Source organism: Antechinus flavipes, chromosome 3 (assembly GCF_016432865.1).
Source record: "Antechinus flavipes isolate AdamAnt ecotype Samford, QLD, Australia chromosome 3, AdamAnt_v2, whole genome shotgun sequence".
Taxonomy (NCBI): domain Eukaryota; kingdom Metazoa; phylum Chordata; class Mammalia; order Dasyuromorphia; family Dasyuridae; genus Antechinus; species Antechinus flavipes.
The window spans coordinates 523,928,746-523,955,114 of record NC_067400.1 but is presented as its reverse complement, the minus strand read 5'-3'; the positions used below and the strand labels follow the sequence as shown (position 1 = coordinate 523,955,114).

General features: G+C 39.8%; 1 protein-coding gene across 1 annotated transcript in view; it reads left to right on the top strand.

Moving 5' to 3' along the window:
- Positions 1-26,369, top strand: part of GAB2 (GRB2 associated binding protein 2) — a 252,651-nt gene that overhangs the window by 217,118 nt on the left and 9,164 nt on the right. The window contains 3 exon segments of the mRNA XM_051987210.1: positions 8,073-8,313; positions 25,045-25,373; positions 25,376-25,642. Of these exon segments, the coding sequence (XP_051843170.1) occupies positions 8,073-8,313; positions 25,045-25,373; positions 25,376-25,642 (837 nt within the window).

Genomic DNA, 26,369 nt, shown 5'->3' with positions numbered 1-26,369 from the left:
GAGTTAGGAGATGGAGGATCTTGTGTTGTCAATAGCACCAAGGTCAGTGTTACTGGGTCATAAAATTTGAGAAATGGAGTGAGTTATAAAAAGATTAGGAAGAGACCAGATTCTAAAAGACTTCAAAAGTCAAATAGAGGATCTTCCTCTTAATCCCAGAGTTGATAGGGAACCCCTGGAGTTTGTTGAGTAGAGGGGCGATGGAAGATCACGTTGATAACAGAGGGGAATGTGGTCTGGAGGTGGGAGAAGCTAGAGACAGGGAGACCCTATATGTCTGCGCTCATCCAAGCATGGGACAATAATGAGGGCCTGTACCAAGGTGTCAGAAGAGAAAGGAAATCTACAAGAGATGTTATGAAGATAGAAACAGAAGGACTTGGCAACAGATTGGGGGAGATTGGGAGATGGGGGATGAGAGAGAGTGAGGAGTCAAGGATGACATAGGTCACCAACCTTGAGTGACTTGGAGAATGGTGGTACCCTCAACAATGATCACAAAGTTGGGAACTGGGGAGGAAGGATGATGAATTTCTTTTTGGAAATTTGCAATTTAGGATGTATATGGATATCCAGTTGGAGATGGGAGACTGGTGTTCTAGAGAGAGGTTAGGGCTGGATAAATGGATCTGAGATTCATAAGTTTTGATGCTCCATGGGAGCTGATGAGATCATCAAGTGAAATTGTGTATAGGGAGAAGAGGATCCAAGACAGACCCTGAGGGACAACCACAGTTAAAGGGGATGAGAATGATCCATCAAAGGACACTGAGAAGTGCTCAGATAAGTGAGAGGAGAACCAGGAAAGGACTGTTCCAAAAACCTAGAGAGAAGAGAAAGTCATTCAAAAAGGCCACCATTGATAGTTCTAAGATCTACTTCCTAATTCTTATTCATCTGTGTTACCTTCATCTGTTTTCATTTATTTAGGCCTTCTGAGCTTGGAATATGGGAAGTACTTCCTTCTCATCTCTGCCTGTTGGGGGTTTTTGTTTTTTTCACCCTGCACATCCCTTCTTCCACAAAACTTTGCCAATTCCCTCTCCCTCCCAGCTGAATCTTGTATCTCTAATATTCACACACACACACACAATTTCCTAGTATACTTCAGATTCATCTGTCTTTTATCCTTGACACATTCCATCTTGTGTATTAGTTCTCTGCTCACACCATTTTCTATTTTGGACTATAAACTCCTTGAGAGCAGGAAATGCTTTTAATCTTTGCATCATCAGCACTGAGCATAGTACATCAGATATAATAGATGCTTAATACATTTTAGTTGAATTGAATTTTAGGCCTCAGTGGGAAACAGGGTTGGGATTTTTGGGGGATATTCCCAACTCCTTTCAAATCCAGAGAGAGCCAGCCTTGCTTTAAATACAGTGTGAAATGGAAGTGACACTTGAGTTTTGTTCCCTATGTTTTCACTTCACGCGGGGCCCAGAAAATCACTGTCCCTTTGTGTCTCTTTGTAAATTGATGGAATTAAACTAAATGTTCTCTAAGGTTTCTTCTGATTCTGGTATTCTGCATTCTGAGGTCACTTCTAGCAATTAACTAAGGAAGGAAAGAAAAAAGCATTTATTAAGCACCTACTACATGTGCCAAGTACTGTACTAAGCACTTTACAAATATCTCATTTAGTCCTTACCACACCCTTGTTAGCTACCTGCTATTATTATTCCTATTATACAGTTGAGGAAACTGAAGTCCAGAGATTAAGTGAGTATCTGAGACCAGATTTGAATTCAGGTCTTCCTGACCTGAAACAGATGTCTAGAATGACCCATTTGTAGAAATATACAGTATTTTTTTGAGGCATTTGGGGTTGTGACTTGATGTGATGCACTGGGGTGCAAGAGACAGATTAAGTTTATACATATAGTATGTTTAAGTGACTAAAGCTAAAAACTGCACTCAGACTTTTGGGACATTTATGAATAAGGACTCCTAGACATAGAGGTAATCATTGAACCCTTAGGAAGGGTTGAGAGCACCAAGGAACACAGTGTAGAGAGAGAAATTATTGTTTGTCCTCTGTTCTCGAAGAAGACCTTGACATCAGGGAGGTGACGCCATGACATGCAAGTGAAATGAATTTAAATGAGGGAGGGCTGTGCAAGGTCACCTGCCTCACTTTCTCCCCAAGAACTATCTGAGTCCAGTAGCCAGATATAGATCAGAACTTCTGGAGATGGCCATGGATGAAATTGGAAACCTTGACTTTTTTAAGCTAAGGTCTTCTATAGATTTCGGTTTGACTGAGGCAATATCCATTAAAGGTAGAAATCATTTGAGAAAAGAATGTCCTTTTTCACCTAATTCAAAAAAATATATAAATAAATGAGGTCTAGGACAGAGCCTTGGGGGGGTGGATAGCCATGGTCAGAGAGATAGTAAATAGGAGGAGAAAGTCCCAATAAAAGAGACAGAATAGCCTCTATTTTATCTGGAGATGGGGGTGCGTCAGCAGAATGTTCCTCCCCTACTCCCCCACTCCCTGGCTAGTACTCCCACAAAGAGCATCTCTCACCAGCTATTAGGGAGTTCATCTTGCACTTACTAATGGAGTAACTGAGCCCAGATTCAGTCTCATTAATGCTCTTTGTGTCCAGGTCACTGAGGAAAGTGTGATGGGAATTCATCCTGAAAATCAATGCAGTCATTGGTTAGAGAGGCCGTGTCTTCCCTCAGGGACCTGTGGACTCTTCCTATGTGTTGAGTCCAGCTACTCTGTCCACCAAAGTAGATAAATAGGAGAGAAATTAACCCAAGTTTTGGAGGGTTTGATCCCCAGTATCCCTGCTTTATAATAATCATAGTAATAGCATGTGTAGATTTTGTTGTTGCTGTTGTTGCTCAGTTGTTCCAGTTGTGTCCATCTCTTATGACCCCATTTGAGATTTTCTTGGCAAATATACTGGAATGGTTGGCCATCTCATTGTCCAGCTTATTTTTACAGATGAGGAAACTGAGGGGGAATTAAACTTGAGTATTCTGGTGCCAAATCCAACACTCCTATCACACTGTACTATATTCAGGCCAGATCATCCCTGGAAAAAAGTAGAACATGTTACTTTTCCAAAAGTTATGATGAAAAAAAAAAAAAAAAGAGTAAGTTACTTTAATAAAGTTGTTTTTTTCACTGAAAAAAAAAAGTTATGATGGATTTTAAAGAGTTCAACGTGACTAAGTTTGAATCTTGGCCTTGGAAGAAATTGTGAAGAATATCTAGTCCTGCTTTCCCATTCCACTGAGCCCAAACTGTTCTTCCTAGAACTCTGTGTTGCCCTTTGTATATTGCCTTTTCATATAACATATCAAAACCATAGCCACCGTATCATCATATCCTATTAGTATTATAACAGGCTGCTCGGTATCTGGCACAAATTGGCAACGAGTGTACAATGGAGAGGAATGTCCCCTCAGTCAGCATAGATGTGGGGGAGTCAATGGGGTAGCCCTTCCAGAATTTTAGGAAACCTCCAGAGACGTGATTCTGCTTCTTAATAACAATAATAATGATAAACTATCCCTAGAAAATCAAATATAAAATAATAAAGAAAATGATGACTTGTCTTGAAATCAGTTCTATCTATCCATAAAAAAAGAATGAGATAAATAATAATTATCCCTGAATTTGTTATTCCAAAGCTTTTGACAGAGTGCTTCATTGATGGTTTATTCATTTAATTCTAATGTATAAGATAGAACTACAGTGAAAATATTAGAGTATTTGTTGTTCACATGGAAAACTGTTTTCAATTTAAAACACGTCAACAGCATAATGTCATGAACAATTGTTAGAAAATCTGACATCTCTCAAAGAGACACTTTTTAAGTCCCTTATAATCTACCCAGCTTTAACTCCATTATCATGTTTCCAGTTATTAAGTGAAAACTAAAACAACCTATTGATCACTTGATGTCAATGGGTAACACCAATTTATTTAGATCCACTAAAAATCATATTAATCAGTTTCTTAATCTCATGGAATCTTTTCCTCAATGATATCAAAATATCATTGGACTCAGCCAGTGTAAAATTCTTAACATACATGAAGAAGAGAGAGAGGCAGAAATATTTGAATTTGAATCCAAAAGATCAGTTTGAACCATTATTGTATAGAAATAGGATGGTCATCTTCCAGGCAAGACATATCAAGAGGGAAGCTGTGGCTCTGAACATTGCGACTTTTTAGCATCCTGAAATTTAAAGTAATCAACACCTATGAAATACTAGTCTTAATTTAAACTTTTGAAATGATAAAATGAGCCATAACAGATCTGGAAAGTTTTATAACAAAAACTTATACAATATGAACAGAACATAGGGCCTATGATCCTAAGGCAGCTATATAAAGATTAGTGCTTTTTTGTCAAAATGGAAGAAGTAAGATTAATAGATGTTTTACAAGAATATAAATCAAATTTAATTAATAGGACATCAATATTAATGTGTATTTGTTTAATAATATTTAATCATTTATAGGGAGCAGCTAGGTGGTACTACAGATAGAGTGCCAGGCCTTGAGTTACAAAGCTTCACTTACTGAGTTCAAATCTGGCCTCAAATTAATTGTGTGGCCCTGGCCAAGTCACTTAATTCTTTTGCTTCAGTTTCCTCATCGGTAAAAATGAACTGGAGAAGGAAATGGAAAATCACTCCAATATCTGTCAAGAAAACTCCAAAGAAATATGACAGTAAAGTGACTGATGGAATGGCAAATAATTAATATATTATTCACGTCATAGTAGCAGTTTAATATTATATTAAATATAATTTATGTATAGTAAAAATTAATAGTATATAAATAGATTTAAAACTTAGAGAAATACTTTTAGAACAAATAGCATCTAGAATATTTCCCAAAGTAGCACAGTAGTAATTGCTTAGGATATCTCCCTGCCACTGCATTTGTCAAATGTAACTTCACATTATTTAATTATGAATATGGGCCTAAAGTGAATAAGGTCTAAAATTGGAATTAAAAGGCCTGGGAGATATGCATGAAAATTCAGCTAGCAATATTTTGACAAAAAAGCATCAAACAAATGGCTGAATCATGGAGATTATTATCAAAAAGTTCTTTTTTTTTTTTTTTTTTTAGTTAGCATTTGTATTGCATCTTAACATGTAATCATTTTTTCACCACATCCTGTGAGACAGATGGTATTATTTCTGTCTTACAGATGAGGGAAACTGAGACTGAGAGAGCTTAAGTCCCTTGCCTGGGGCACCTTGCTAGTAGTAAATGTGTGGGTCCCAAATCAAAAGCAGATCTTCCAGATTCTGAATCCAAAGCTTTATCCACTGCGCCATCTAGCTGCCTCTGATGACAATTCAGCATTAGATCATTTAACACCAGTTATAAAAGGTCCATCCTTAAAAATCACTTAGTTATCAATGCATATTATGAAAAGAAAGAGTAAAAACTAGGAGATCAAGCTGCCCAACTACAGATTTGGACCTCAGAGTATCCTTGAGAATTCAGTCAAAATACTGTACCAGTACAGGAGTGCAATGATAGATAGGGCTGTTGTCCACAGTTGTCTGGATAGAACATTGATCCATAAAAATTTAAGGACAATATTTAAAATAGATCTTGCTAAACCAAATAGAGTAGAAGAAATCATACAGGAACAGGATGAGATTTGCATCGTTCCCATCATCTTATCTGCAGCTGGTGCCATCCCAAACACACTTTCACTGTAAACCTGAAAAAAAGATAATTTTTTACTCAGTCCTTAGTTTTTTGTCAATTGATGATTATTTATTTTCTCTCCCTTCTGCTTAACCTCCTCCCATACCATCCCTCCCCCCAATACATTGGGGAAAAAAGAATTTCCTACATCAAATATGCATAGTTAAACAAAAAAAATTCACACATTGTGTCAGGAAAAAAAAATTCAAAAAGCAGGCAGGTATCTTAACCATCCTTTCCCAGGGCCATTTCTATAGGACATCTATCAAAAACTATGAAGAAAGATGACAATAATAAATAGTTTTATATTTTAAATATACATTATTGCAGCAAAACCTCTCAACAGTCTTATGAGATCAGTTCTCATATGAGTATTAATATACCCATTTTACAGATGAGGAAATAGATGTAAGGAGATTGAATGGCTTCTCCAGGGAAACAGAGCTAGTAAATTTCAAAAGGGATAAAATGCCTTCCCTCCTTCCCTCCTTCCCTTCCTCTTTCCCTCCTGTAATACCCTCTCCCTTTCCCATTCACCTGACAAAGGATATTAGAAAATCTGTATGTTCACAGCTGCCCCTGGAATTTACATCTTTCCTTAAGGACAGGGCTATAGATTCTTCAGTAAATTCCTCTGTTTCCATTTCTTTATTTGTAAAATAGGTGTGAAACTATCCTCATTGTTCCCCTTCTTCTCCTCTTCTTCCTAAAATGAGTCTAGGAAGGTGTTTTGTAAACTGCAAAAATCTATACAAATATGAATTTTTGTTGTTAACAGTAATGATTATTTTCATCCTGGTACCAAAATTTCTACTACTAGCACAGTAAACAGTGAAAAAGAATCCTCTTTTTAAAAATATTAAAAAACAAAAGTAAGCATTTATTCTCTGCCACCTCCATTTTCCCTGATTGAAAAAGAAAAGAAAAGAAAAGAAAAATCAAACCTTAGTAAAAACAGAATCCTATGGTGGCCTTGTCTGCAGTTTTTTTTCATTCTGCACCTTGAGTCCATCACCTATGTCAGGAGGTGGTAGCATGCTTTATTATCAAGTCTCTTGAATTGTGATTAGTTATTTATAGTGTTGATCTAGCTTCTCAAGTCTTTCTACATTAAATCATACCTCATTATGCGTCAGTACTACTTTAAGGACAACAGAGATCCTTGATAGGAGTACCCCCTTCATTCTTACAGTCTACAACCCTTCCCATAGTAAGAATAGCCTTTATGAACCATTATACCATAGCCTGTAGCACCGCCCTCCCCCCCCCCAAAAAAAAAAAATCAACTGGTAATATTCCTCTATAGGTTGGTTCTTCAGTGACAGATAACCACTGTTTAGTTTGTTCAGTTTAGTGTTCAGAACTAGATGGGAGATGAAGAAAGAAACATAGGTTTAAGCTTCCTAACAGTTGGAATTGGCCCAAAGCTCTCCCTACTGCCATTGGGAAAATAAAGACCTTCCCATCCTCTGATGGTATTGAAAGCAGTATCATGTCAACAGGGATCTGGGTTCAAATTGTGGTTTTGGACAATAGCTCTGGGACTATGGTGGTCAAGTTACTTCATTTTCATGAAATTTAGGTTCTTTATCTGTGAAATGGGTTAATAATGATTTTTCATTTATAGCTACATAGCTATTTATCTCTTTATTCTTTTATTTATATATGTGTAAATGTGTGTGTGAGTGTGTGTATCTGGGGCAACTAAATGGCTCTGAGTTGGGATTGAAATCAAAAAGACTGGGTTCAAATTCAACCTCAGATATTTATTAGCTGTGTGATCCTAGGCAAATCACTTAACCCACCTTAATCTAATAAAAAGGAAATGGCAAAGCCCTGCCGTAACCTCACCAAGAAAACCCCATAGACAATATGGTCCATAGGAGTATGAAGAGTTGAACACAACTGAACAAACAAAAATATATATACACATACATATATACATCTATCTCTTTTTCATTTGTCTGTCTATATCTATTTGTAATCAGACTGTATTCCTCTAAATAGTATCATGTTCTCCCATATTCACATCATCCTGCAACATTGTATCAACCCTGAAACTCACACTTCCTCAGGAACATAGTAGGAGCTTAATAAATGTTTTTTGATTGACTGGCCTCATTAGGTTTGTTGTGAGTAAAGTGGTCTTATAAAGGATAAGGTAATTTAGAAATGAGAGCTATTATCAGTACGATCTGTGCTAGAGCACCTACTCCAGTATCTCAAAAGGTATTTGTTAATCTGATTGAATTGGACTGAACCTATTACATATTTGCTCAGAAACATATATTTTGTAACATGTATGTAACATATTCATATTTACATATTTTGAAACATGTATGCATGTGTTTTCCTCTTACACAGACTCTCTGAGAAATCTTCCCTCTGTTGGTCATGGTCCCCGCTCCTCCCCAGCAGAACTCAACAGCTCCAACCCACACCTGCTTCGAGAGCGCAAATCCTCGGCCCCCTCGCATTCCAGCCAGCCAACTTTGTTCACTTTTGAAGCCCCAGCAAACCACACGCAGACCACCTTGTCCACCAGTGCCCCCCAGGACTATCTCTTTCTGCACCAATGCATAAGCCGAAGAGCAGAGAATACAAGGTAAGTGGAGCTTGGGAGGAGGGAAACCTTAGTGTTCAGAAAGCACAAACAGAATTAGGTTTCCTTTCTCAAAAGTGATCAGAAACACACACATGAAGATATTCACTTTCTTTCAGATTCAGAAACACACAATTCCCAGAAACTTCGCTTTCTCTGATGCCATTTATACCTTTGTTAAACCTGCTGCCTACTGTAATTTTATTTTTATTTATTTTTATTTTTAAAATAACTTTTTATTGACAGAACCCATGCCAGGGTAATTTTTTACAGCATTATCCCTTGCACTCACTTCTGTTCTGATTTTTTTCTCCTCCCTCCTTCCACCCCCTCCCCTAGATGGCAAGCAGTCCTTTACATGTTAAATAGGTTATAGTATATCCTAGATACAATATATGTGTGCAGAACCGAACAGTTTTCTTGTTGCACAGGGAGAATTGGATTCAGAAGGTAGAAATAACCCAGGAAGAAAAACAAAAATGCAAGCAGTTTATATTCATTTCTCAGTGTTCTTTCTTCGGGTGTAGCTGCTTCTGTCCATCCTTGATCAATTGAAACTGAATTAGCTCTCTTTATCGAAGAGATCCACTTCCATCAGAATACATCCTCAAACAGTACATTGTTGAGGTATATAATGATCTCCTGGTTCTGCTCATTTCACTTAGCATCAGTTCATGTAAGTCTCACCAATACTCTCTGTATTCATCCTGCTGGTCATTTCTTACAGAATAATAATATATAATCCCTTTTTAACCCAAGCATAAGATCTTGCACTTATTCCTTGTTTGTTTTATGTTTGTACTATTGATACTAAAAGTAGTATGATAATAGTGGAAAGTAGAGTGGATTTGGGAATTGGAACTAAGTTTAAATTCTTTGTCTTTGTGTCATGTTCAGGGTCTCTTGCATACTCTGGGTCCAATGTTTCTGGAAAATATAATTATTCAAAAGAACAAGTCTAGAGGACTCCTTAACAATAAGTAGGAGTCATTGGCAGTCATTGATTTTCTCTGATTCTCAGTTCCTTCTTTTATAAAATAAGAGATTATCAATCACTTCTCACAATCCCTTATTGCTTGAAACTATATAATCTCATGATTTGTTCATCCCTGTGAGAAGGATACTTCAGGTTGCATCCTGTGAGGTTCAGTGTGCATTTGTGGGCAGCAGCAAGAAGCTGAGTGTGAATTGGACAGCATTTTACATAATACCAGAAGGAAATGATCACACCAAGGATTACTAGAACTATGATAAGCACTCAATTAATACTTATTGGATTGGACAGTCTGGGACTGTCTTATGGAAAGACCCAAAGGGTGAAAAGGATGATTAGCCATTTAATAAGTCTACTTCTGATTTTATCCTTGCTTATCTTTGTTTATCCCCTCCTCCATTCGTAGAATATCTTTCCCGCCTCATCCTCACCCCCGCCCCCAAACTCAGTCTCTCTTTTGCGAGACTGATTTTCAAGTTCTAGCACCATTCTCCAATCCTTCATGACAATTTCCCTTTTTAGATTTTCCATAGAGCTTTCCAAAGCCTCTCCTTTGTTCTTTCTACAGAGGTAGATAGTCAGGAAGCCCTAAGTTCTAATCTGCCTTCAGGGACTAATTGCCTTTTTTTTTTTTTTTTTTTTTTTTAATGGGAGAGAGCTTGGAGCAGAATGAGTAGAGCACTGGGCATGGAGTCAGGAAGGCCTGAGTTCGAATGTGACTTTCTCGTTCTGTAACCCTGGGCAGATCCCTTAACTGTGTTTGCCTCAGTTTCCTCATCAGTAAAAAGGGGGTATTAATAACATCTACCTCAGAGAGTTGTTGTGAGAATCAAATGAGAGCATATTTATTTGTAAAATGCACTTAGCATAGGACCCAGCACATAGTAGACACTATAGAAACAGTTATTCCTTTTTCTGTTCCCTTCCCTTATATCATAGTTATTTGAGTTGGTGATTTCTTCAGTCTGTGTTTCATTTCATATTGCATCAGCAACACTTAATACAAGGCCTTGAACTTAATAAAGGTTGGTGGAATTCTGCTCAAGTGCTATAGCAAGCTTGTTCAGGGCTCCTTGTGGGGATAGAGAAACAAGATTTGGTGTCTCCATTAATGGAATTATCAGTCTTGTAGCAGAGTTATCCTGCATGTGTCCAAATAATTCTGAAATGTGAGGTCCACATTTCAAAAAAATGAGTCAATTCTCAGTTTGATAGATGGATGTAAAGGGGAACTATTGCTTGGAAGGCATCAACTGTAGGCCTTTAGGATAAGGCAATATTTCCAGAGGCCCCTTTAATTTCTAGGTGAACTCACACAAACTTGGACTGTCCAAGATGGACAGGACCTTCAAGCATAGGGCCATATAATGCTAGAGCTGGAAAGAGCCTTAGAACATAGAACATAGAACACTAAAGCAGAAAGAGTCCTTTAGAACATTGAATGTAAGATCTGGGAGATCCCTAAGAGACATCTAATCCATCATCCTCACACTTTGGAGAAAGAAACTGAGGGAGCAGGACACTAGTTAAGCAGCCCTGGGAAAGAGGATCTGGTGGATGGAATAAAAAAAAAAAAAAAGAAAAGGAGGCTCTGGAAAAATATTTCTCTGTTATTGCCTCCTGCCAGCCTCTCTGCAGAGGATGTCAAAAAAAAATTCTCCATTATTGAAAGTCTGAGGGAATTTTGAATTTTCCAGACTGTTTTCTTTTTGCTCAGAAGTTAGAGGTGGGATGGGCAATTAAGACTTTTGCAAAACTTTCCTTGGGGCAAGAGCTGATGGGAACAGGAGATTGCAGGGAGGGACTAGGAACTGAGGTCTCCTTGCCTGGGTGGAACTCGGAACCTCTGGCTGTCTGGGGAAAAGTTCCCAGGGCAAGGGCCAAACACCTGCTCTCAGTTGGCAGAGATTTCAGCTTCCATGACTATAGAGACCTATTTCTCTCTGCCATCTTGTGGCCACATTAAAAAATTGCATCTTGTCCATGCTCTCTGAACTCAAAGGTATGCAAATATAGAATCATTTATATAGTAGTTTAGGATAACAAAATGCTTTTGAGACATCCCCTCATTTGATAATCACAACAGCTCCGGTAGGTAGATATTGCAGGTATTATTCCATGGATCATGATACCATTGTATCTGAGCTGTAAGGATCCTTGGAAATCATTTTTTTTTTTAAATGAGAAGACTTAAGGTCCTGGAAGAGAGATGAATATTCATGATCATTCAACATAGGAAGCACCAGAATTAGAATGAGGACCTAGGTCTTCGGACTATAGGTCCAGTACTCTTTCCAGTACTCTTTACTGCATTTCCCAGTTATGTCTCTTATTCCCTCTCTTCTTAGGGAACCATTCCTTATAAAAAGAAAAAAAATTAGCAAATCTCAGCAATATAGTATGTCTGTCAACCTTGATAACTTTGGTGAAGGACAATTAGAGAAAAGATCAGTAATTCACAAGAGACACAGCCCTTGAATTGGACAGAGGCCAGCAATACAACTCATGACCTTAGTTGCCTACACACCAAAATCCAGAATATGGATAATAAAGTGAACTAGAGAGCATATAACACAAGATGGCAAATTTGATATCATGAAACTTAGTGGATAGGATATCCAGGACTAAAAAAATGCTATGGAAAGCTCATCTCAGTCTTGTATCAGAAAAGAGAAATATGACAAAGTGCTTTGAACATAAATAAAGGATGAAACAAAGGGAAGAATGTCATAAGAGTATACTATTAGAGAAAAGGAAGAAATGGAGGTCAGGAAATAGAACACAAGCCCCAGACAGAGGTAAGACGTGAAACCTCAATTATATGAATATTTTTTAAAGTGTGCTCTCTTTCTACCAAAAGCAGATTAGGTTGGGCAGCTAGTTTGCAAAGTGGATAGCTTATCAGCCTTGGAATCAGGAGGACCAGAGTTCAAATCCAGCTTCAAACACTTACCCTGATTGCCTCACTAAAAAATCCCCAAATAGAGGAGCTAATAAATTGGTAGTTTATCTTAATGGTATTTTCTTCTTGTACTAGGGTTGTTGCCCTTCTATTCCCAGCTCACTGGACAGGTCTCCCAAGGAATAGTTAGTTATCTCAGTTCAAGGTTCTTCAAGTCAGCCATAGGCATTTAATGAGATGGCATTCAAGTGAATAAGTATTAAGCACCTGGTTATGTGGCAAGTCACTTTGAAAAGTACTAGAGATATAAAAGAAAAGCAAAATAGTCCCTGCCCTCACAATCTAATGTAGGAGACAACATGTAAACAGATATGTACAAACAACACATATTTCAGGATAAATTGGAGATGATCTAAGAATAAGGCAGTAAGATCAGGAGGAGAAGAACTAGAAATAGTTGCTTGCAGATAGGAGTTAATGGAGTAGGTGTGAGGAAGTAAGATAAAACTGGAAAGGTAAGACAGGATTAGGAGGGGTTTTGAATGCCAAACAGCTACTTTAAAAAGACAGAAAATCTTTCCTTGCCAGGGACTAATAACTTGTTCTCCATTTCTCCTTTCTTACTCCCTGTTGTGGCTTTTTATCTCTTCCAAAGGAGATTCTCAATCTCAGGAACCAGATTCTCTACCATTCCCAGGTAGCTAAGATACTGAAGTTCAGCCTTTCCTTTGGATTCTGGGGACTTCGATATCTTCACTAGATATCACACTCTGCTTTATGATGAACATTCCAGTTATTTCTGAAGGCTAAACTATAACCCATGAAATAGTTATTGGCCCAGTAAACACCAAATGGCTCTGGATAAAAGTGCCCTAGTTTTCCAACCCTAAAGCTCCATTCTCCCTATATCTATGAGTGGGTGGGGTCATTGTCTCCTCTACCAACCCAAATGTGTTCCTGTTTTTTTGAGCTACATGTTAGGAATAGCTTTGGGGGAACTCCTATAAAAATAATATATGACAGTTCTGGAATTGAATCTCACTAATAAGAAGGAAGAAACTGGTTTGCCAAATTAAATATGATGGGAAGTTTGTGTGTAATAGGAATAACTACTCCTTCTTAGAATTTATAATAGAGGAGGAAAGAAAATCCAAACATAGTCTATCATGTACCCTAGATTTTGAGAGCATAAAATGAGAATTAAGACCCCTTGACCTAAAATTAAATGAGAGAAGGAATCCAGAAATAGGAAGCACTTGGGAGTCCAGTTCTGAAAACACAAATGAAATTAATCTGACAAGGGAAAGGGAGAAATTGTTTAAAGAGAAAAAAGATTGTACACTAGGAACTCACTGACCAGCTTAGGTTTTTTAAAAGAGAATGGAAACTGGGGCAGGTAATGGAGACTGAGTATGAAAGTAAAGAATGATTCTATACAAGATTGTATTTATCTAAGATAAATAAAATTATATTCAAAGACTAAAAGAACATTTAAGTTGAGTTCAAGTCACTGGACTAGATTAACTACACTTCAAAGTCCTAAAAGAAATCAGCCACAATTATTAGGACATGTTCAGTAGTCCTTGAACACATATTGAAGAGTGGAAGAAATGTCCCTAGGACTAGAAAAGGACAAATGGGAGGAGAAGAGGAGGAGAAAGAAGATTATGATGAATGATGATAGAGATTGCAAACTTGTGGTCCTTCAATTTGCCTTTAATTCCTGACAAAATTTTAGAACATCATATTAGCAGAATGGTTAGTGATCCTCAAGAAAAGGGAGCAGGCGCCAAGAGAACCAGAATATTTGGGCAATTCATTTCCTTTGGTGAAAGGAATAATTAAGAAAATGCTTTATAGATAGAGTTTACCTAGATCTTGACCAAGTATTTGACAATGGAAACATTGTATTTGACAATGTTACGTAGGTCACACTGAAAATAAAGGCAGAAAATTGGCACATGGATGACAGGAGTCCCAATTCCAAAAGATTTTGACAGATTAGAATGTGAGGCTATATCTATTAAGAAGAAATATGCTTTAGTATTTTTCACTAGTTCCCTACTGAAATGATAGAGCCAAACAAATAGAAGGAGGGGGAGAAGAGAGAGAGAAGAACAGAGGAGAGGAGACAGAGAAGAATAAAAAGGCAAATCTTTGAATTTTGTTCAAGACATTAGCTTCACAAGTATAAAAAGAAGAAGTTGTCTCTACATAGTTGTTCGTTTGAAAAAGATCTGGGGTTTTTCTTGAACTACAAGCTCAGAATGAACCAATAATATGATGTGGCATCCAAAAAAGCTAGTATCTATCAGTCTACATTGAGAAACATCAACCAAGACCCTCATCTGAGGATTTCTAGGGTATTGTATTCAGTTTTGGGTGCTGTAATTAAGGAAAAATGTTGACAAAACATCTAGAAAAGAACATACAGGAGGAAGTAGTGAAGGACTTGGAAGTCCTACCATATGAGAATGAGCTAAATAGCTGAGGGATGTCTAGCCTGAAAAAGAGAGGACTGAGGCAATGGGACTTGGGAGCTGCCTTCAAGTATTTGAAAAGCTTTCTTGTGGAATAAGGACTAAGTTTTCTGCTTACCTGGGGAGAGAAAAACTAGGAGAGAAGGAGGGAAGTTAGTAGGAGAAACAGTTTGCTTTTGTTACAAGGGGAAAAAAACCATTTTAATCTGGCTTGGGGCTGGGCAATTATGAGGCACAAAAGATAAAGTATCCAAGAATGGAGTCGGGAAGACTCAAATTCAGATCTGTCTCAAACTCTTATTAGCTGGTATGATCCTAGATAAATCACTTAATCCTATTTGCCTCAGTTTCCTCATCTGTGAAATGGAGATAATAATAGCATCTACCTTCCATATATGTTGTATGGATCTAATGGAATAATAGGCACATAACACAGTGCCTGGTGCACAGTAAGTGCTATATAAATGTTACCTATTATAGCTACCTATCCTTCCTTGTCTTTATCAGGCTACATGGGTGTGGAGCTAGTTCTGTACTAGGAGAGCCCTGTCCTAATTAGATGGATCGGACCCCTACTTATTGGCTCACTAAGAAGCCTCCACCCTGTCATCTCGGGGAGGATGCTAAAAGTTGTAGGTTGCATTGGAATTCTGAAAAAAGTAAAAGGTACGCAGTGTACAAACATAAATCAGGTATGAGACAGGTAGTTTATTTTGACATTGAAAGAAACGCTAAACACAGAACCATTGAAACAGGATTGACTCATTTATAACTACCATTACAGTCTGTCAGGACGCTGATAGTTCAACCTCATCAGGACTTAAGACAGTTGGAAAGGCTTTTAATTAGGTTTTTTACATTTTGCTTCCTTTGGCATCGTCTGGATGAAACAGCCAAGCTGGGACTATCTCCTTTCCATTGGCCTCTTCCTTCTTCATCAGGCTTAAGTGTGACCACAATGACTCTGAGACTGCTGCCACCTCCAGACTTGGTCTCCTCCAAACCTTTCAAACTCATGAAGTTCCCCCTACTTAAAGAAAGCAAGCATAACAGCAGGGAAGCTACCAGAGACCCAAGCATTAGCTCACCTGATTGTGCCCCCTTGCTAAATCCTTGGGGTTTACCAGGACATCTGAGAAGAGAAGGCCCCTAGTCTTTATGACCCATCATTTGAGTTGCATATTGCCTCCTGGAGAGCCACAGCCAAGGACAGTGTCATCCCTTTTCCCTGCCCATCCCCTTGTCATCCTGCTGCTGACAGGGTGAGAGGGATGAGTAAGAGACCATTAGGAGTCTTTTATACCATATTCAGTGACCAAGTTTGTTCAGCAGTGAGTTACAGGGAACTGGACAGAGCCCCAAAGCTCCCACTCTGTCAGTGGAATCAGAGAAGCATTGCAAGATTTTTCTTTATGATTTATTGAGGGTGGGCAAATCTGAACATGTTTCATGACCCTGCTGCACAAATGATGAAAGGTGTCCAAAAGGGAGATGAGGCTGCCTTGGGAGGTAGTGAGTTCTCCATCACTGAAAATTCTTGGGCCAAGTCTAGGTGATTAGTGAATAGGGACATTTTAATGGAGATGTCTATTCTAGTAGAACCAGGACTAAGTTAACTGAAGGTCCTTTTGAGATTTCAGAATCATTATATATATCATCTCTTGACCAAAAATCATGAGATTTAGAGCTGGGAGAGGTCTTAGAGGTCATCTTGCCTCCCCCCTTTCCCTCCCCCCCATCCATTAAACCTCAAAGAGGAAATGATTAGTTACTATATGGGGAATAAATAGCAGAGTTGGGCTAAAAAGGGACTAGGTGGTCCTCAAATCTTTTTTCTATATCTGTTCTGGGTTAGGCTGGGAAACAAAATCAAGCTCCTCCCCCTCCCTGGTGACTGGGCAAACAATAGGGATCTGTCTACACTCCAGCCTAAATGACTCCAGATTTTCTACTCAGGATCTGGTCTGTCCCAGGATATAGCCAGGTACATTATGTTCCATTATGTACTGCCCTGGCCAACTCAGTCCTGGAAAAATCTCTCCACTTTTCCTCTTTCCCACCCTTTTTGCCTCCTCTTATATTTTCTTTCTTTTATCATCATCCATCTTCTCCATCCAACCTCTTTGTTCCCCATTCCTCTCCCTGTTTGTTCTTCTCTCCTCCTTTCTGTTCCCCAGTTCTCTAGTTCTCCTTTCCTTTCTTTTGTTTCCTCTCAGCTTCCTTCTGTTCTCATCACCTTTTCTTCCTTCTTCTCTTCCTTCTCTATTCTTCCTCCCCCTTTATCTGTTCCCCTCCCCTTTCTCTGTTCTGCTTCCTTGCCTCCTGCCCATTGGCCAGCAGAGTTAGCAGTTGAGACCTAATGTGAAGACTGATGACAGATCAACAGATTTGCCTGAACTCTGTTTATGAAGATAAGATACTCCAATAGAGGAGAAAAAAAATTACCATGAAGATAAAAAGATATCCTGATAGAAAAGGGAAAAAATTTCTTACTTCATGAGGATGCTTTTAATGTTCAGATAGAACCAGGACTAGATTAACTCTGAGGGTCCTTTTGAGGTCTAATTGTAACCAATTCATGGCAAAACTGAGAACTGTAGGATTCTTTCCACCCCACCACCACATTGGTTTAAAGGCCAATGGAGACCAAAGTCCCTATCTTCTTAGTTTTGGAAAACAGGCAACCAAGGACAAGAAAGTAGTTGACTCAGAAATCATAGGAGATCAGAGTTTATACCAGAATATGCGTGTGTGTGTGTGTGTGTGTGTGTGTGTGTGTGTGTGACACACTTTTAAATTTTTAAAATTTTTATCCTAAATTCTATTTCTATTCTAAATTTAAACACCGAATAGAATGGATAGTAGAGTAGAAAGGAACAAAATAAGATTGTACATGAAACACATTTCCATTAAGTACCACTTGCTTTTCTTTTTAAGTGCATATGATCAACCTGTAACCTTCAAAACTGTTTGTTTTTGCTTCTTTCTGGCTGTTCTGCTAGATTTTACAAGGACTTTCCACCTGAAACTCATAAGCTTGTTTTTTCAAAAATATTCTGATAATTGCATTTCTGAATAATCAGTTTCCTTTGTAATCCTATATATTTCACTTTATAAATATACATATATCATTCTGAGAAAGGATCCCTAGGCTTTACCCGACTGCCATAAAGGACAAAAGAAGTCAAGAATCCATGTTCTAGATTGTAGACTATTAAAAATTGGAAGAGAACATAGTGAGCATTCAACCTAAATCCTTGATTTTATGGAGGGAGGAAACTGAGTCCCAGAGAAGAAAATTCCAGTTTTCTTTCAAGTTATATGCAGCACAATACACATAATACCAGGCCTGGAGTCCGGAAGACTTAGCTTCCTAAATGCAATCTGGCCTCAGGCACTGACTAGCTTTGTGACCCTGGGCAAGTAATTTTATCTTGTTTGCCTCAGTTTCCTTATCTGTAAAATGATCTGGAGAACAAAATGGCAAATCATTCCAGTATCTTTGCCAAGAAAACCCTAAATAGGGTCACGATGAGTCAGGCGCGACTCAAATAATTCAACAATAAAATGGCCATGACCACTTTTGGGCAGGGAAAATCCATCATCAAGTAACCAACCAAACCACATGTTGTGTGTCCTATACCTAGCCCTTGTGCAGAGATTGAAAGGCAACGAGAGCTATATTTCCTATTCTTGAGAAATTTAACATTCCAGCCATGGACCCCAGTCATGGGCCCAAAGCCCACCTCCTGTTCTTCTGCTGAGAAATTTTCAATGTTTTGTTTACAACCGTAGTTCTCAAGCTTTCTGGACTCTTTTATACTCTTAAAAATTATTTAGGACATTCCTCCTCAAGAGTTTTCATTTATGTGGATTATACCTACCAATATTTCCATATTAAAAATCTAAATGTCTTAGTATTGTGAAAATAGTTTTGTGCTCTATTTATAGACATATGAAAATATGCTCCAAATCATTATTAATCAGAGAAATACAAATTAAGACAACTCTGAGATACCCCTACACACCTGTCAGATTGGCTAGAATGACAGGGAAAGATAATGCGGAATGTTGGAGGGGATGTGGGAAAACAGGGACACTGATACATTGTTGGTGGAATTGTGCACACATCCAGCCATTCTGGAGAGCAATTTGGAACTATGCTCAAAAAGTTATCAAATTGTGCATATCCTTTGATCCAGCAGTGTTTACTGGGCTTATACCCCAAAGAGATACTAAAGAAGGGAAAGGGACTTGTATGTGCTAAAATGTTTGTGGCAGCCCTGTTTGTAGTGGCTAGGAGCTGGAAAATGAATGGATGCCCATCAATTGGAGAATGGCTGGGTAAATTGTGGTATATGAACGTTATGGAATATTATTGTTCTGTAAGGAATGACCAGCAGGATGAATACAGAGAGGACTGGCGAGACTTACATGAACTGATGCTGAGTGAAATGAGCAGAACCAGGAGATCATTATATACCTCAACAACGATACTGTTTGAGGATGTATTCTGATAGAAGTGGATCTCTTCGATAAAGAGAGCCTTAATTGATCAAAGATGGACAGAAGCAGCTACACCCAGAGAAAGAACACTGGGAAATGAATATAAACTACTTGCATTTTTATTTTTCTTCCTGGATTATTTATACCTTCTGAATCCAATTCTCCCTGTGCAACAAGAAAACTGTTCAGTTCTGCACACATATATTGTATCTAGGATATACTGTAACCCATTCAACATGTAAAGGCCTGCTCGCCATCTGGGGGAAGGGATGGAGGGAGGGAGGGGAAAAATCGGAACAGAAGTGAATGCAAGGGATAATGCTGTAAAAATTACCCTGGCATGCGTTCTATCAATAAAAAGTTATTTAAAAAAAAAAAAAAGAAAATAGTTTTGTGCTTGCAGACTTCACAAGGGGAAATGCCCAGGGATACCTGCAGCACACTTGGAGAACCTCTGGCCTATAGAGTATTGTGCATTTGTGATTTGGCTTTAATCTGTCCCTCTGGCCTTCTCTCACATCATTCCCCTTGTATATTTCTCTATGAACTTCTTCTCTAGATTGCACCCTTGATTAGGCTTAGGAATGCTTCTACCTACCTTCTCCCAGATCTATGTAATTCTTACTCATCTTTCAAGGTCCATCTCAAATATATTTCCTCCATAAGCCTCTCCTGATTTTCCACCAGCTAGACGTGATCAGGCCCCCTGAAGTCTTACTGCGTTTTCTTCTACCTCTCTTAATCACTAATCTCACTTATCATATCTTACTATGAATTATAACACTTGGAAAAGGAATGTTAGGGATCATCTAGGCCAGTGATTCTCAGCATTGTTTCCCCTTTGGACCTCTTTCCATATCAACAACAACAAAAAAATGTTCTATGAACTCCTAAGATAATTTAATATACTTTTCATAATATTCTGCAATTGTTTAATGCTAAAGGATCTTTAGTGCAAAGTTCCTGCTCCATCATCGTGAACTAACAAGGGGTTCATGTAAAACTAAATGGGAACCAATGGTCCAGACAAACCCTTTGTTTCCAAAGGGGAAAACTGTCTTATTTACAAGCAGCTTGGTAGGATAGAAAGAATATTGGACTGGAAGTTGACCTGAATTCAAATTCTGCTTATATCACTGACCAGTTTATGGATCTTGAGTAATTCCATTCATTTCATTAAGCCTAAGTTTCTTGTTTTCCCCTCTATTCATTATTTTTTAAGTTCTATACAAAAGAACATTTTGTTGAGGACCTGAGAGAGATAAAAAGTTTATATAACTCATGGTCTTTACCTTCAAGCAGCTTACAGTCTAATAGGGGAATAAAACATAAATGTTGATGGCAATAAATGCTCACTACATGGAAAGGCTGTGTGGAAAAGACGTAGATTTGAGTTGGACAACCTAGTTTTAAATACTGGCCTACTACTTAAAGCAATCAACTTTTTAAAATTAAATAAAATTTTCAATTTAGAAATCTTATTTCCTCTTTCCCTCTAATCTCTCCAATTCCAATTAAAAAAACATAAAAAAGCATAATCAACACATTTCTGAATTTTCCACATTGAGAAAATATGATTCATTTTGTCCTATGAGTCCATCTCCTCTATGTCAATAGATGGGTGAGTCCTCTGGAACTATAGTTGCATTGATCAGGCAAGTCTTAATTTCTTTATTTTCCATTACCCACCCAAGCAGCTTGACCTGAGAAAACTTTATAAAACCATCAAGGGCTATATAAATATCAGGTACAAATGTAAATTCTTGAGGCAACAAAGCATAGTGGATAGAGTTTTGAATTTAGAGATTGGGAGACTTGAATTCAAATCCTCCCTCTCTAGGAGGTTTCTACTGTCATGGTCAGGCATGAGATGGAGATAAATCTCTAAACTGATGGAATAATAAATCATTCTCCTAAAAATGTAAATTAGTACCATGAACAACATTAGCTGCTATGGCAACTTATTTATCACTATCTATCATCTACTGTTTACTAAAGACAGCTAGATGGCACAGTGGATAGAGCACTGGGTTTGGAGGCAGGAAGACTTCAAGTTTGGCTTAGGCAGGGCACTTAACCTTTATTAGCTCCAATTTCTTTACTTATAAGAAAGGTATAATTACAGCACTTACTTTTAAGGGTTGTTGTGGGAATCAAATCACATATTTGTAAAGCTCTTAGTACAGTGACTTCCCATAAATACTTCCTTGCTCTCTCCCTCCCTTCCTTCCTTCTTTTTTCTCTCCTTTCCCTTCCTTTCTTCATTTCTCCTTTCCTCCCTTCTTTCCTACTCCCTCCCTCCTTTCTTTTTTCCTTTCTCCTTTTCTCCCTTCTGCCCTTTTTCCCTCGCATCCCCCCTTTTCTAGCTATCCTGTATTCTTGAGTGGATTTGTATTCCCGAATTTAGTGGTTTAGGACATGGGTAAAATTTCAATAAACATGTCATCTATCTAGCATTCTGGAGGTGTTTTGTTGGTGCTAGGTTTTTCTTTTTTTCTATCCAAGGGCAGAGAGGGCTTGCCGAGTCCTGTCATCCTCAGTGCTATTGGCGTTCTTGGGTGTGCTCTGAGCTCTGAGAGTCCAGGATTCAGCAGGGAGAATGCTATTCCTGATGTCAGTGATGGGTGCCAGACATTCTCCACCCACTCCTTTTCATCTGCAGGAGCTTTTTCCTAAGTCAATAAGTTTAACCAAGTGATTGTCCAAATAGCAACCTGGGAACACCAGGAATACCATTTGGGACCATTTGGGAAAATGCTGACATGCTAATATAAGTCAGTGTGGGTGGATTGACCCACATACCTCGATGGTTATGTTTATGTGGGTTTGTATATGTCTACCTGTGTGTGTCTACGTATCTCTTTGTGTCTTTGTATGTATTTGTTTATGTCTCTGTGTGTATGTGTTTGCTCTGGATGTGTCTGTGACCGTAAATTTGTCTGATTTTGTGCATGTATATGTACATTTGTATGTGGCTGTGTTATACACAAAAATAATCATCAAGATCTTCAAGTCATCCAGTCCAAACAATACCTGAAATGAGAAAGAATTTCTTCTCCATCTTTTCAGCAATCAGTCATCTAGTATCTATTAAAGGCTTTCCATCTATTTAATAAGACATCCCATTCCCTCTTTGGTCATCAGTAATGATGAAGATGTTTTTAATCCTTTTATTGAGCCAAATCTGCCTTTACAGCTGAGCACCCCATCCCACCTCCCACCCCGCCATAGCTCTAGCTCTGCTAGATCTTGCAGAACAGAGCGATGCTGCTTCTTCATGGCAGCCCTTCAGTGCTTGGGGTATGTGGGAGTATATGTCTCTGTTGGTGGGTGGGCAATAGTGGGGAGATAGAGAAAGGAGATGGAGGGAGGGAGAGGGAGAAGGACAGAAATAGAGATGAGGAAGGGAGAGACAGAAACAGAGACATCCGAGGGCTGCTGAAAAAGACCTTATTTTATTGAATAGTTCTACTTAATGAGATGGCTCTAATTCATTACTTAGTAATGTGGTTAGAACACTTCTAGGCCCACCAGTTCAGAAAAGAAAAAAAAAAAAAAAAGAGCATTGATTGTTGTAGTGATGGATGAGTAAGCCTAAACCAGGTTGTCTGAGTGAGCAAATCCCAAATTGGTTTGTGGAGTTTTCTTGGGAAAATATGCTAGTCTTTTCTGGAAATATCAAATAGTTAATTGTACATTTTAGTTCTATTAATAAAATTAACAAAAATTCACATTCACATATGAGATATTTTAAGATTTAAAAAGAACTTTCTAAATATTATTTACTCTTAACAGTTCTGTGAGATAAGGGCTTTTGTTGTTCCCATTTTACATATGAGGGACCTAAGCCTGACAGAGTCATATATCCCACCTTCACTGTTCTAACCAGAAATTATACATGGACCAAGCTAGATGGAGAGAGCTATAGCTGAACAATACAGCTTCCAATCCAAGTTAGTTGGGTAGCGTGTGTGTGTGTGTATTTCTAATTACCTTACCCTTGCATATTATAGCTTCATCATTTGTGTATTTGTGTTTATGTCTTCTGTGTCTTAGCGGGTATGTTCCTGTGTTTATATTTTTCTGTGTGTGTCTACGTTTATATCTGTGAGCATCTGTCTAGGATTTGGAAAGGGAGCACTTGTCCGGGGGTGGGGAAGGATTGGGATCACAGCTGCTCACTCCCCTGCCTTGGGAGAGGTGCCAGGTCAGAAGAAACTGAACGATCCTTTGGTGTAAAAGGAGATTGCCCCCTGAGGAGAAGGTTGGGACAAATGCCTTTCATGGCCCCCTCTGGCTCTGAGAGTCCAGGATTCAGTTCCATAGGGACTCAGCAGCTTCTAAACTCATAGCCCTTCCACCCAACCCTGAGGATGCCAGGAACGCTGGCTGTTCTGCTCTCATTCACTCCATCTTTAACTCCACCTCATGACTTTGTGCTTGGGCACTAACTGTCCCCTATCCCTGGAATGACGTACTTCCTCACGATCTCTCCTGCAGAAAGCCTTTCCTTATCCCTTTTTAAAAATTAAGACATTTTTCTGCTCCTTTTGTGGTTCAGTCATTTCAGTCATGTCTGACTCTTTGGGACCCCATTTGGGATTTTCTTGGCAAAGATACTGGGGTGTTTTGTCATTTCCTTCTCCATCTTATTTTACAGATGAGAAAACTAAGGCAGGTAGACTTGCCCGGGTTACACAGCTAGTGTCTGGGACCAGATTTGAGCTCTTTACGTGAGGTCTAAAATTCTGTCACTGCACCACGCAGCTGTCTGATCCCATTTATTGTTAATTCCTTTGCCCTTGAAATAACCTTTATGTATTTATCTGTATTATATATGAAATATATATTATTTATATTTGCCTTTATTTATCTGTATCTCACGTAATGAGTTCTTTACATGTCGTCCCTTGCTTAAGGACATTGAGGGTAGTCTGCTTTTGGCTTTGTACTCCTACATTTAGTACAGTGTTTCACACATCTGAATTCTTGTTGACTCATTGACTGAAAGACAAATATCAGCTTTTTCTTGCATTAATACAAGTCAGCAGAAGAGAAGTGGGCAAAGTACCTTCTGAAAGGGGGAGGAGGCAGAGTCCAAGTGTGTGTGACCCTTGTAGAGAAACAGTCTTTGTGGTAGGAGGGCGCTGCAGAATAGGCTGTCTCCAGGGAGCATGAGTTCCCCCATCATTAATCCTTTTCAAGAAGATGACTTCTTGTGGATGTTGTAGGTGGTTGGATGTTCATGGACACTTGGACCAGAGAGCCAAGGAGGTCCTGCCCAACTAAGAGATTGTGTAAGGTTATGACTTTCAGCAGGGGTGGCTTCCCAGAGGAGGGGGCACTTGGACCAGCAGGGAGCAGTGAGTGAAGGAGGGCATGAGGGAGGGATTGCATGAAGGAAGTGCAAGATCGGTGAATAATAGCAAGTGTTACGGTTTGCCTGGAGCTGATGTAATTGTGAGACTAGACCGGAAGGATGTGTTTTCCCTTGATCCTTTCCCTCACAACCCCAGTCTCTGGATCCAAGGATCATAGATTTAGTCTGAAGGGGTTTGAGAGGCCACTGAGCCTGACCGCTGCATTTTATAGACACTTTACCCTGGATTTACCCCGGATCACATGATACTAAGTGTCTGAGGCAGCATTTGAGCCCAGGTGTTCTTGCAGGTCCAGTGCCCTGTTCCCTCTGACGTGCTGTGTTTCATGGTGGGGGACTGAGGCTGGCCGAGGGCTAGTCCGACCCCATGGTGGTAGGAGAGTCAGGATCCAAATCACAAGTTCTGCCTCCCGTCGGTGGTCCTTTCTCCTCCCCTGCCCCTCTTAGCCAGTGCCTTCTTTCTCCCTCTCAGGAGCGCCAGCTTCTCCCAGGGCACCAGGGCTTCCTTCTTCATGAGGAGTGACACGGCTGTGCAGAAGCTTGCCCAGGGGAACGGGCACTGCATGAATGGCGTCAGTGGCCAAGTGCACGGCTTCTACAGCCTGCCCAAGCCCAATCGGCACAACTCGGAGTTCCGGGACAGCGCCTACGACCTCCCTCAGAGCCTGGCCTCCCACCCCGCCAGCCACACCAAGGGCAGCCTCACCGGCTCCGAGACAGACAACGATGAGGTGTACACCTTCAAGACCCCCAACAACACCCTGTGTAGGGAGTTTGGGGACCTCCTGCTGGACAACGTCGATGCCCCGGGACCCCCCTCTCAGCCTACCAGATCCCCAGGACGTTCACACTGGACAAGAACCATAATGCCCTGGCAGTAGGGCCCTCTGGGGACCCCTCGGTGGCTCCCCCGCCTCGGCCCCCCAAGCCAGGCCAGGCAGAGACTCCCCGCTGGGGCAGCCCCCAGCAGCGGACCCAGAACGGAGAGAGCGGCCGGGTGGTCTCCGTGGCAGCCACCATCCCTCGACGGAACACTCTCCCAGCGGTGGACAACAGTCGTCTCCACCGAGGTGAGTAGTGCACCCAACTGGAAAGTTGGAGGGAGGAAGGGGAAGGCTCGGGTCCAGGAAGAATCAGGAGGGCTAGAGGCCATCTGCCAGCAAACCCCCAGGGAGCCGCAGGCGCCCGTGGGCACTTTAGGCACAGGTGCCAAGTGCTGAGCCAGGCAGTTTCTCTCCTATTTCTTCTCCCTCCCCCGGTCCATTCGATCAGTGTTTGTGTAAAACCTGCTGTGTGCGGAGAGACCCCTGAGCTTGGCTTGGCATTGTAGTCATGGTCCGTGGGACTTTAGACATATCCCTTTGCTCTTCCAAGCCCAACGGACTCCATCTGTGAGATGGGGACCATAAAGCTGGAAACTACCCACCTCCCAGGGTGGGAAAAAAGCGCTTTAGAAACCTTAAAACTCTCTATGACTGATTAGCTCTGTCTGGGCCTGGGATTTTATTGTCTCCTGGAGATAAAGCTCCTGCTCCCAAAGCAGATCTCTACCTGGGCTACAACTTGTAGTCTCAGAGAACTGCCCAGGTGCCCTGTTATCCTGACTCCACAGACAGCCCCTATTTCTCTAAACAGATCACCTCTCAGGGTTATTCTGCAAAGACAGTAAGACACAGTCTGCCTTTCCAGTAGTTGTAATTTAATAGAGGATTTTAGAGGAGAAGCATAGGATCTTTTAAAGTTATTATGGAACTTTATAGATCCTGTGACTCTATATGGGTCCTAAAGAGCTTATAA